The following is a 13,621-nucleotide window of genomic DNA, read 5'->3' as shown; positions in this document are numbered from 1 at the left end:
AATGTCAAGAAAAGCTATAGAGAAGTGTTATTTAATTCAATTCTGCCAGTCATGGTTTATATTTTTAGCTGTTGTGAATATTTAGATATGAGATAGTTTATTCACAATTATCTAAACTAACATTTTTATTTATAAAAGTTGAGTTAAATACAAGAAGAATAAGAGCTTAAAGGCACAGGAATAAATATAAACTGTTCTGACATATATCAGTTTGATAGATTTCTGTGACTGAAGAAGGTGGGGGATGATGACACACTGATCATGTGCCTGTCTTTCTTTGTTTACCTAAATGCAAGCTGGCCAGGACAGCTGAGTTCATTTGCCCTCCAAACAGTAAGAGTGAGCCATTCAAAACCAGGCAGTGTCTGAGAACCGAAGCCAGCATGACCAGGTGAGAGTCAGTTGTTCCTTTGTGCAAAATAATTCCTCAAATCGATTTCCATACCATCTAATTCCTCCTAGTGGTTTCTGTGTATTTGTCCTATTTTCCCTTGTACATGTCTCACTGAGTGTGGAAATGACAGGGTTATATGGCAACTTCACCTCCCCCAACTTCCCCCAGCCATATCCAGACAAGCAGCACATCGTGTGGAACATCACTGTCCCACATGGCCACCGGATCAAACTATACTTCACCCACTTCAGCATGGAGCCCTCAAACCAGTGTGAATATGACTACATCCAGGTACATGCAAGAAAAAAAACAAAAAATATCTGTACGGGGCAGGTTGTTTACTGAACAGTCTCTGACCTTGTCAAACTAGGTTTTTGCAGAGGGCAACGAAACCTTGCGGTTCTGCGGTGAGGAAGAGAAGAACTATAAAAGCACCCCCCGGAACACCATCATCCTGTCAGCCGGGAACCTCATGTCAGTGGTCTTTAGGAGTGACTACTCTAACGAGGGCCGATTCACTGGCTTCCAAGCATTTTACACCTCAGAAGGTGATGCAAAATAGGGACATTACTTGCCACAGGGCAGATGTATTTTTGGCTTTCATAATTTTTTGAGTGTGTTGAGTTTCTACAAAAACAATAACAGGTTTATATCGTCACAGTTACGACAATGTTTTAAAGTTCATGAATAAAATATTTTGGGCAATTTAAAGGCAGAAATAAAAAAAAAAGAACATTCATAAACATGTTTGAGTCATAAAATCAAATTAGTTGTGGGGGCAGCAATTCATGACCACATGATTTTCTGCGATTATTCACGATTAATCGCATAGTTATGTGCAAAATTTCATAACAAATTCAAAAGCAATGTATTCTACAACTAATTCTTGGTTTACAAACATTTTAACAAAATAAGCTACTTTTAACAGTGTGTTACCTTTACACAGCACTTAAAATATTTCTTATAAATCTTAACTTAAACATTAATGTAACGTATTGAAATCAAATATTTACGACAAGGAAGAATTTATTTGTTAAAAGGTAAAAAGTCAGCAGGATGGATTTTTAAGCTGTGTGAACCTGCTTTCTTTCTGAACGCAGAAGGAACATTAGCTAATAGTGATTTTTCAGATTTCAGGTGTGGTTTGTATGGACCCCATCTAGTGACAAAAAAAAAAAAAAATCTAACATGGACACACGTTACTTATGTGTGTTAGTTAACTCTTGGCCACGGATTACTAACCCATGGGAACAAGATAATTAAGATGTGACCACATGTTACTAATACATCAGCAACTTGTCTGTTTTGATAAATGAGGATCATTGTAATATACGGGGCACATCTTTTGGTCTTTTGGGGTTTTTGAGTAGGATGAATATCCCCCCAGGGTAGCAGACTATTTGTTGGGTTTGTATATTTGGGGAAACAATATCACTGTGGAGCCGCTGCTGAATGCTGCACCTGGTGTCTCGTCTAAGTTAATTGTTTTGTATTTAAACTACCCAGCTACACGAAACCGAGTAAGCTTGGATACAATACTTTAATAATTTCAACATTAAAATAAATAATATTTGCCCATAAATATGCACTTAATGAGTGGCCGCAGGTTAATTATTATTGCCTCACATAAGCAGTCCATGGCCATGACTTAATAATGCGTGGCCACGGATTACTAACACATGGCAAGTTTTCTTTTTTTTTTTTTCTTTTTTGTTTTCCATGTCACCAGACGGGCTCCATAGTTTCACTGATGGAATGAACAAAAGGCAGGATCAATCAGAATATGAGTACTTTTTTAAAATTTACAACCTTAAAAAAACATACTGTTAAAAGAGAATTTTTGGGCTTTAAACTTTTCATAGTAATTCTGTGAAAGGAGTAACATACGCCAGAAGTTTTCAGCGAGTGTGTGTTTTTTTCCCTGTGTGGATGGAGCGAAGCTTTGGCAGAGCTGGATCTCTGCACAGCACTGGTTCTTGTGAGCACATTTCACTCCAAAAGTTCTCTTGGTGTCATTTTAAAGGTCAAAGGTCAAAATAAGGCTTTGACAAAGGCTTACTGCACATCACACCCCGTCAACATACATTACAATCAAGATACAACAAATTCTACAACAATTACACAGTCAATAAATAATCAATAAAATCATACCACTCATCACTAACCTTGCTAACAAGACCTTTTACTTTAATGTTTGCACATTTTAATGCATTATGAAGTTCACTGCTACATAAAATGACCCTCTGAAGACACAGAGCTTAATGCCAGTGTAGCTAATTTTGAGCAAGCCCTGGTGGGAACACTTTGAAAACCAGGTAGTTTTCAATAAATACCAGCTAGCAATTTGTTATATGTCCATGGCATCACTGTTGCATGTGCCTAAGCTGCTTTGTCCTTATAGTTGCACAGCAGCAAACTGTTATAACCCGTAAATACCAATGAGATTGCCATCATTCCTGACGTCATGCATTTATTACATGAAATTACAGCATAAATGTAGTTCCTCCTGTGCTACTATACAAAAGTTTGATATTATTAAAGAAGATATGGAAGTAAAATTCTTATTTATTGCACAGTGATTATTAACTCTCAACCATTTGTGTTTCTTAGACATCAATGAGTGTTTGTCCAAGGTAGATGGCGAGAGAGTGTGTGATCATTTTTGCCACAATTACATCGGTGGCTATTACTGCACATGCAGGCAAGGGTACCTTCTGCATGACAACAAAAGATCTTGCACAGGTAATAATCACACAAGCTGAAGCTCAAGAGGCATGTTCATCTGGGCGCAATCAAAGTGATTCGAAAGCTGTTTGGTGGAGTGTTAAGAGCTTGGCATTCAGTTTTTGACTACTGATTTCTGTAAATAAGATATGTGTTTCTCCGGCTAAATAAACTCCTGCTCAGCTCCTCAATGCCAGGCAGTTTTCTGAAGAAGACTTTTTTCATTAGTGTGCACTGACTTGTGTTTGAGACATTGGGTGAAAACATTTAATTACACAGTATTTGTTGATACCAACATTATAATAGGCTAATTCTTTAGATGATACAACTTCTTCACATGGTATTTAACGTATTAAGATGGTTATCACCCATTTGAGACTATATAAGAAGTCTTGATGGTAACACTTTATTATTACAGGAAGTGCTGTGGATTATCTAACAGCACTGCAGAACAAAACACCCAAAACATTATTTTCTGACATTTCACACAGGACCTGATGATAGTGTATTTCATTCTGCCGTAGCTATCCTGTGCTAACTAATTTCTGTCTGAAAAGGAATACTGATGCATGAAGTTGTTGATCTCTGCCAGCTGGTGGATGGCGAGGTTAATCACTGTCGATTCCTAAGGGAAAAGCAACTTCATAATGGCATTAAAAATTGATACCTGTGTGCAGCACTAATAGTGCACTGACACTAGGTAATTAATCACAATTAACAGCTGATGTGCCTTAAATTATTATACTTTGCCAGAGGAAAAAGGGTTGAAAAACAAATCATGCAATGAATAGACAAAAAGGATTATCTGCCCACAGATTGTAGTAATTATATGAATTATAGCAACTCTGCCTCTTTGCAATACTCATTTGTTTCTGTCCCTAACAACATCTGCACATTTGCCAGGGCAATAAAACAAACCTAAATGAATCCCATCATTTATAATGCCAAACATTATTTCAGTTTACATGGAACATTTTATTTCTTTGATTAAAAAAAACTTTCTAGCCTGTACTTTCTAACCCAGCAGCAGCAGGAACAGTATTTTAAGAAATCATCAGTAACAAAATAAAGGTCTTCTAAGGTTTGAACACTGATGGTTGGGTGTTTAAATCATGCCCAAAAATTACTTCAGTTTAGGTAATGTTTTATTTAGTGTTTCTCTTCTTTTTAGTGCCATGCCAAAGCCAGGAGTTAATGTCCCCAACTGGGGTTCTGACCAGTCCAGACTATCCAAACCCTTATCCACCCATGAGCCAGTGTGACCACACGATCCGCCTGCCAGAGGGCTCCAGAATTATCCTGGACTTCCTGGAGCCCTTTGACATAGAGGGACACCCAGATGTTCCCTGTCCATATGATATGTTGAAGGTCAGTCCTGTGACTCCGGTGAGATTCTAAGTCAAGATGATGAATAAATAATGTATTCCTCCTCATGCCTATTGTGGCTGCCTGCCATTGACTTGTCCTCCTTGGGTGATATACTATAGGGTCATGTTGCTTCTTGCATATTTAAGTTTAACTAGACATAAGTCAGTCAGACAGGTAATGAATTAACATTTTTTATGTCTTTTTTTAAGATTTCAACTACTGGACAAGAGTATGGACCCTTCTGTGGCTCGACCTCACCCGGCCGCATTGACACAGGAAGTTACCAAGTACGAATACAATTCAGGTCCGACTCTAGCGGGAAGAACAAAGGGTGGAAGATCAAATACACAAGCACTACAGCTAAATCCATCACTTTCATTATGAAATGATGAAGTGTTGGCTGAAACATATAACTAGTTTTTTCAGCTCTATACAAATGTTGAAATCTGGAAAACTCTCCTACAGTCACTGTTGTATTTTGCTTCATTGTGTGTCTCTTGTACAAATAAAACTAGATTTAGATTTAAGGGTTGACTGAATTTTCTAATTTTCTAAATGAAATATCTGTGATATGCTTGCATTCATTGTACAGGATTATCCAAACACAACACTGTTTTCAGACATCTTTACATCTGTGTTCATACCAGCTGATAGGTGCATCTTTTTTAGGTTAGTAACAGCTGCACCTTTAACCTTTAAAAGTCCTTTGCATAAAAGCTGAATACTTTTATTTCCCTTGTCTGCAGATTGGCAACAGACCGCTGGCAGTGACCATGTTTTCAGGCCCAATCTTATCACTATTCATGCATTGAAAGCCCAATTATATGTGGCACTGAAAGCTATTTAAAATAAAAAAAGAAATCACATTTTCTAAATTTGATCTAATAAAACGTTAAACAATACTGGTAGAACATTATCAGGTATTTTCTTTCTTAGTTTAAGCAAAATGCACACAGTATTTGCAATTAGTTAAGAGAAAAACAAGGCTTTCAACTTTCTGCTTCTGAGGTACTTATGAGTGTGATTTAAAGTTAAAGCTGGATGGAAATAAAGATATGGAGGCTTTGAGCTTGGTCTGCAACTTAACAGTGAAATCTGTAAGGCTAACTGAATAGCATATTTTCACACCAGGAGTCCAAAGAAAGTCACAGAGTTTGTTTTTTTTCCAGGATATTTGAGTAGGTAGTCACTTTAGAATCAAAAATATATGATCTCAAGTACATATTTTCTTTCTCCATAATATACCCTCTTTAATCAGTTTCAGCATTTTTCATGCATCATAAACTTTAAATGCATTTGAGTCCCTGTATCATCTGAAAAGCATCCTGTAGAAAGGTTTTTCTCAGAATTTAGTCACTGAACTGATACAGTTATTCTGCTGCATCCTAGCTACAAAAATAATTAATGCAAAGAATATAAAATCAATTCAGAAATATTCTGGAAGTTTTGTCTGACAGGAAATATATTCTGCTTTTTTAATCTTTATAAAACAACATGCTGCATGTGCTCAGTAATCACAGCTAATCTCTTCTATCAATACTGGGTACAGTGTTCTTCAAGTCTTATGAAATTGCCACTTATACAACACTTTGCCATTTGCTCCCTTCATTTTCTTTCTCCAGAAGTGGCTCAGAAAAGTCTGACTATGTCAGTGTGTAACAGCAAAATATTTTTGGCTTCTCTACCCCTCAGAACACGAAACAAACATGGCCGACATGACTTATCTATGAACCATGGCTTTAACTGTAGTATGTTAACTTTGACTGAACTCTGTTAATGCCATATACCTTGAAGTACGAAAACCATACCACCCCAGCAATGCAAAGTGTGTACTGACCCATATACCACCTTGGCATTTGCAATCCAAAAGAATCATAAGGTCTTAGGAAGAAGTCATTTCACCACATGGGGCACAGTTTGTTTCCAGCATTAAATGCCCTGATAGTCCTAAGGGTACATAAGTGCTTACAGAGCAAACCAGCATTTCTTACCTGAGCACTGTTGGTTCATCTTCTACTCCATGTAGACAGTGTGACGCATGATAGCACAATCAACTATATCATACTTACTCCAAACTGTTCAGCCTAGTTGGAGGCAATTCCACAGGAATTACACACACCATGAAACCCATTAACCAGCTGTTAAAAAATACCTAGCAGCAGCACGATGTCAGTAGGCTTAGGGCTCATATGCCCATTACTATTTCTCTTATTTAGGAACATAGGAAGTTGGTGTGTGAAGAAATATGAGGAAGATTTGGCACGATCAAGAGAAAACCATTTTATTTAAAAAAAAAAGAAGAAGTAAAAAAGACATCCCCCATTATTCAGCACTTAAATAAAAAAGAGGAAAATCACATATTTGACAGTGATTTACACTTTCCCTCTTTGATTCATTTAAAAAGAACAGTTCATGTAAAAAGTTTACGCAATATAATTGAGCCTTTCCATTTCTGCAAACATAATAATAAGAAACTAACAGGTATTTATAAATGTTTTTTTTCTCTCTCTCTCTCGAATCCTGCACTGAAATAGAGGCGGAACTTCAATAATACAACAAAAAGCACTTCAGGCAAATTTAAATCCATAATTTTTGTTCATTGTTTAAGAGGAGGAAATGACAACAAGCTACCTTGTGCATGAATTACATGAACCAGCACACGTGTCCACATCACCTCACATCACACAGCCACTAGCCTGATACATAACTTCCACCGTGGTTACGTGACAGTCTTAAAGAGAACTCTTTCACTAATATCATTTCTATATAATGTTAAGAGAAATAAATGTCACACACAACGTCATTTTATAAGTGAGACGTACAATAATAATAGACTTATAAATATTAATTTGCCTCTTTATGATAAATTGGCCATTTTTCATGTAAATATCTTTTAGTTATACAAAATGAGCTTTTTCACAAATATATGTTAATGTTAGTGTAAGTATTCATTGCAGAAAAAAAGCACTTTCCCCCTTTTCATGCTCCCATCTGCCTACTTTGTACTTTGGTAAATACTTGGATAATGCGGCTGATGGCCCCCTGCACTCATCATGGCTCAGGGGGATTTTATGCCTTTGATTTTTCCATGTTAACAGCTCTCATCATTCCCACATCAGCTAATTATGACAATTTACTCTCATGTGAAGATAACTGAAAAAAAATCTAAAGGAAAATGATGCATTTTTCTAACTGTTTACCACATGTAGTCTGTTTTAAGCAATTTAGAGGTAATAAATTGCCAGATGTTTAATGTTTACAGGAAAAATAAAAAATGATAGCAAGCAAGAACAAGTTCAGAGGTGAGCGTACTTATCAGTTTTCTTTATTTAAGCATTGCATCTAATAAAATATAGTGTGCATCTTCCATCTTTATTCTTTACTGGGAGTGTTTGAGGGACAGCAAAAAATAGAAAAATAAAGCAATAATACTGCAGTCAATTAAAGGAGTAGCAGTCTCAATAAATACCTGAAGAACTTGTTCCGCATCCTTTACGTGTTCTTGCCTAAATTTATGAGAAAACTGACATCACTTTCATATCTGTCTGCTAAACAGGAAGCTAAATGCAGACAGCCAAGCTCAGAAAAGGACTGAAACATAGAAAAACAGCTAGTCTGACTTTATTCAAATGCTAAAAAATAAACTCTGTCCTAAAGCTCACTGGCTGATAAATATGCAGAAAGGCAAGCAGTGGACTGCAGTTATGAGGGACACAGGGTTTTTTTCTTTTTTTTACAAGTATTACAACTGTTTTGCCATAAAGTGAACAAGGAGAGAAACTACAAAAATATTTATTTGTTAATTTATGTTGGGTTGCAGATTGTGTTACCTTTAGACAGAGCCAGGCTAGCTGTTCACTCTTTCTGGTCTCAATGCTAAGCTAAACAGATTAGTCTCTAAGTTTCACATGAACCTATTCCTCTTTAGTCATCATCACATTACACTCATCTAAAATAAGCCACCAGAAAGTAGATGCAAGTGGTTAATGTCATCATATCTTTGAAAAAGCATGACTCACCATACTTCTTCCTGAGCCATAAAGCATTCAAGTAATTTGCAAATTTTACAAAGTGACGCAAATGTCAACATCGTTAACATTCATGTATTCCAGTAGTACAGGCATAAACATTAACATGAGGCAAGGCTCATTCTACTGACCCTGAGGCAGGTAGTATGAATTCTTATCAGTCTCTGCTCAGGTAGAGTCTCATTCTAGGTGCTTTCTTGGGCTGGCGTTTCTGCATCCTCCTCTTCGCTCGTCACTTCCGACTGTCTGCTGCTGTCCAGCTGTGTGGTGCTGATGGATTGCATGGCCTGAATCTGCTTGAGACGTGTGGACAGTTCAGTTTCACATGCCTGCAGCAACACAGATGTCCTCACCGAGTCCCACCCCAGCACTTGCTGCATGGCATCCACCCCTCTGGTAACCACCATCTAAAAGACACATTAGGGGAATTTTTTTTTTAACACGGAGAATGTCATTACACAGGACTTCATACAAACAGGTGTGTACTAGTGTAAAATTACAGGGACTATGTTAGAGGAGGGTTAATTTTAGGTTATTGTTGGTCTTTAATTTAAGACATCTTCAAAGATATTTCTTTAGTTTCTGTTTTAATAATGTACTGGAATTTAAACTTGTAAGTCTTAAGCTCTGAGGCCTGAGTAGGAAAGATAAACTGGAACGCCTCATCAAGTCAGATTTTTGACTCAGGGACTTGGAGTATATCTTCATCAGCCCTGTCCTAAAAATTCAACATGGTTCCCCAATGCATTAAAAGTGGTGCTAGCAGTAGTAATAAACTATTTATTAGTATACTGGTCAGTTAGTGTCTTGCTAAATAAGTCATACACATAGTATTGTCCACAATTTGTCTACATAATGCACTATTAACAGCCAACTGGAACACAATCAACTTAGGTGTGGCATCATTCCCAGTTCCTGGTTCTTCTACTTACAAGACTAATGGAAGGCAGCAAAAAAAAAAAAAAAAAATCCCAGGAGTCATGACTGTGTATAGGCCAGTGTAAATTTGACTTACAGGTGGCAGTGAGGTTCTGGGTTTGCAGAACCATAGTGTTACTGTGGGTTTGCAAAGCTGAGACCCGGATATTTGCTGTTTGCAAACAGAAATGATGCAGGATTAATTCGCACATAGAGCAGGGGAGTAAGATCTGATCACAAGTGGTCACTTGAGGCACATTTGTTGACACATTCCAATACCAGAGGTGCGAACTGACATACCCACAAACGTGCACTTGTGATCCCATCAGCAAAGATGTATTTTAGTGTCAGGTGTGAACAGGATGAGTGCTAATCACAAGCCTTGCATCAGAAGGAATGACATAAAATGATGATGAAATATAGGAGAATTGATAGGGCAGAAGGAAAGTACCTTGATTGCTCCAATCTATTAAACCTGCTGCATGAACTGCTTTGCTGATTCTGTAACAGACTGGCCTCTCTGAAGAATTTGTAATTGCTCAAAATATATATGCAAAAGTCAAATTAAAGGTATCTGTGTTTTCATAAGTTTTAAGGAAGACCGGATCAGTGTTAAAAGATGACTACCTGCAGATCCTCAGTGGAAAGCCTGGTCTCTGGGCTTGTTTTTCCTTTCAGGACCATCAATGTCCTGGACATGATTCCAGATGCAGAGTCCACCTCCATTCCATCCGGCAAATCCAAATGTCCAGCACCTGACATGTTGAAACAAGTTTTCTCTGAGGACCGTTTGCCATATAAAAGGATTGATTATAGTAAATCGCTGCAAAGGAGTGGGGTTATTGAACAGCTACAATGATTCCATCTAGTGACAAAAAGGTACAAGTGCAATTCATTCACTGTGAGCAATCAAATACAAGCCAGCAAAGATTGTAGACTAATTACTTAAACCCTAAAACTGCAAAAAAAAAAAAAAAAAACAATTTTAGGTATTATGATAAGAAAAATATGATTATTTTTGTTAGCTGATGATTTTTTTCTGGTTATTTGTGAATAATTTGTTCTGCTATCATTCTGCAAACACCAAGGGATTTAAATTAATGTAATACAGACTAAAATAAGAGTTATGTTTTCCTCAAATCTTGTGATATTAGCAGCTCAGCTCAGCGATGCACTTGGCCCTTGTGTGAAGAACAACAGAGAATATGATTTATGCTTACTGATATTAGTCTATGAAAAATGTTTCAAATTTTTATAATAATAAAGAAATTAGAGTTTAATAAAGTGGAACAATGCAATACAGTTAAAAAAAGAAAAAAAAGAAAGCATATTAGTGCAAATTGGATAACATTATTATGTAATCAGCTCATAGGCTCCAGAACTAAGTTGAGGATTTGTCTTTAACATACAGGTGGCTCTTCACAGATAATGCTGCCATAAATTTGCAGCACCAAAAAGAATAATATATAAATTTCTGTATAAGGTTTTTTATCCTACATGAAAACTAAAAACAACATTGATTCTGTATCCAAGAAGTAGCAGCTAATAACAGTTCCTAGTGTGTTTGGGAATGCAAACTGTAGAACATCATTATAAAATTAAAATGGCTGCGATTGTTATTTAAAAAACCCTTTTGTAGTAGTTACAAATATAAAACAATGACACGGCCATACCTTCCTGGACGAGCTGGCTTGGTTCCCCTTGCATTTGTTCTTCTTTCTCCACAGCTTTGAGATAAAGCTGGAGCAGTTCTTTGGACTGCCTCACCTCCTCCCTTCGGTCCAAAACCTTCTGCAAAGTCTCCTGAAGGTTCTGAGCCTTTTTCTCTTGGAAGCCCAAAGCAGAGGCCAGTTCAGAACATGGCGCATCTACTAAGATCTGAAACAGCAGGTGGCATCACTTATTTGTAAAGCAATAACATACTGTTATGGAAAGCAACTTTGAGCTCTGGATTAAAGTGCTGAAATGTGTTTATCTAAGGATGCCTTATAATATGTAACAGTTAAAATGTTCATCTTCGGGGCACTAAATGTGGCTTCTGGAAAACAGTGGAAATCAATGATTTAAAAACAAAACCTACCTATATCAGTCTTTGGAAACAGAAAAAAAGAATCACACTAACAGAATTTTAAATAAATTGCAAGCTTTTCGCTTTTAATTAAATTTGGAAAAAAAATAACAAAACAAACCAAACAAACAAAAGAAAAAAAAAACAGCACAATATTATATATAATCTTTAACTAGACTAGCAACACAAAATTGATGTGGCAAACTAAGGACAGTGTGTTTACTTTTCTTCTTCCACATTCTGGGCTACGCAAGAGCTTGTGAAATGCAGGAATTAGGTTGGTACCTGTAGATCTGCTTCAGACATAAGAATGACACTGGTCAAATCCTGCTTCAGCTGCTGAGCCAGGTCTGACCAGGGTGGTACAGTACTGTCCACAGTATCAGTGTCCAGCACCACAGACTCCCTCGTCATCCAAGCCGTGCCACCATCAACTACAATAAGATATAAGTCAGTACCAATATACAAGGATGAGCACTTCATTGTTACAAGATTTGGAACTTAAAATTAGCACACTTACTTCTGCGAACTGGAACCCATCTCTCCTTGTCATGCAAGAGCATGAACTTAGTGTTTGAGGGTAAACACAAAAAGTAGGCTTGATCCTCCACTATCGTCCCATCATTTTCTAAGACCACTGTGACTGGGTCACCGGGGCTGAACCCAAGAAACTCGTGTCCTGTGAGAAAAGTAGATTAATTATATAGATCTTCAGAGAATATACTTTATTATGAAGAGGCCTAGAAAACTCTTACTTTTACCATATAGCCATACATCATTGCAAACAATCATTGTAGCTGTACATTAGCTAAATATTATAACTCACACATTACCAGATATCAAGGCAGTTAAATACTCAGCACTGTTAATCTATCTAGGCTGTCATTACTTTCACCAAAGTTCACCAAAGTGGATGTATTGTAGATTAAATGAACTATACATGATGCTGTTTGCAGTGAACTAACTGGCTTGGGTAGGAATATGGACAACTAACTCATGGAAAAAACCTGCTATGTATATCTGTAGAAAAGGGGCAACAAAGGAAGGTTTTCAAACACTCCAGGTGTTGGTTTAATAAAAACTCATATTAGCTTGTAAAGACACTAGTATATGGTTTGTAAGTGGTTTCAATAACACCGACAACTGTTTAATCCTGTTTACCAACAGTCTAAAATATGAGTTTAGCAAACGTCTTTAACGGCAAAGGTCTGGGAAACGCCTGCTGATTAGTCCAGGAATGAACATGACCAGAGGACTGACTTTTTCTGTTTGTTCAGATCTTGCAAGTTTGAACACGATTAAAAAAGGATCTGTCGGTGCAAACATCTCGATCGTAATCATGAAAGATAAGTTTAAAGTAAGTGAGTGAAATAATCACCATAGTTTTACGGTTAGAGGCGAACACAGAAGTCCAGAAATAGTGTACATTTTAACATTTGTTTTACGTTCACATTATTTGCGATGCGAAGGCAAACCAAAACGACTTAAGAAACATGATTTTATTTATTCAATATTTGTCTCAAAGAACAATTTAATGCAAATGAAGCCATGCATTTGTTCAAAAACGAAGATGAGTTAAAGCCATATCAAGTTACCTTTTTTCTTTAGCTCCTCCAATGAGGGAACAACTACTCCGTATGATTTCTGTCGTGTGAAATTGCACACTTTACACGGTTTTACATCTGTCATTATGGGCTTTGGGTTCAGACGCTATCGCCTTGTTTCTTTTACCTTACTATCAATTACTTCTCTCTCGTTCAACACGGAACCGAAGCTGTGGCGCTAGGGATTCTGGGATATGTAGTCTTAAAGATATCAAACGTTATGCAGGGAGCTAGTTGTGCATTCACGAACCAGACTAACAGACTGTAGCTTCACTTAAGACAAGCATATAATAATAATAATAATAATAATAATAATAATAATAATAATAATAATAATAATCCTTAAATACACTTTTCAATCAATCTATATTTATTAGGCATTTCTTAATACCAAGGAATTTCAACACAAAGTGCTTCACATAAAAAACATACAAGAAAAAAAAATCTTTACCCATCAAGTTTCTCAGACTACAAAAGCACGAGCCACACATAAACCCACGCACACACAAATGATGTT

At 36.8% G+C, this 13,621-nt stretch overlaps 2 protein-coding genes across 2 annotated transcripts; one reads left to right on the top strand and one right to left on the bottom strand.

Annotated features, from left to right (window-relative positions):
* Positions 1–308: 308 nt before the first annotated feature.
* On the top strand, positions 309–5,013 carry masp2 (MBL associated serine protease 2). Its single transcript, XM_042004157.1, has 6 exons — positions 309–391; positions 463–685; positions 765–942; positions 3,005–3,136; positions 4,290–4,486; positions 4,696–5,013. Exons 1-6 carry the CDS (start codon positions 384–386, stop codon positions 4,873–4,875), a joined length of 918 nt encoding a protein of 305 aa, XP_041860091.1. The 5' UTR covers positions 309–383; the 3' UTR covers positions 4,876–5,013.
* Positions 5,014–7,795: 2,782 nt separating this feature from the next.
* On the bottom strand, positions 7,796–13,268 carry dffa (DNA fragmentation factor, alpha polypeptide). Its single transcript, XM_042004156.1, has 6 exons — positions 13,096–13,268; positions 12,021–12,179; positions 11,786–11,934; positions 11,106–11,310; positions 10,060–10,187; positions 7,796–8,921 (listed from the first exon to the last, which is right to left on the bottom strand). The coding sequence occupies exons 1-6, from the start codon at positions 13,187–13,189 to the stop codon at positions 8,700–8,702; spliced, it is 957 nt and encodes a 318-aa protein (XP_041860090.1). The 5' UTR covers positions 13,190–13,268; the 3' UTR covers positions 7,796–8,699.
* Between the last annotated feature and the right edge of the window lie 353 nt (positions 13,269–13,621).

This window comes from Melanotaenia boesemani, chromosome 13 (assembly GCF_017639745.1).
Source record: "Melanotaenia boesemani isolate fMelBoe1 chromosome 13, fMelBoe1.pri, whole genome shotgun sequence".
NCBI lineage: Eukaryota > Metazoa > Chordata > Actinopteri > Atheriniformes > Melanotaeniidae > Melanotaenia > Melanotaenia boesemani.
This window is presented reverse-complemented; position numbering and strand designations above follow the sequence as displayed.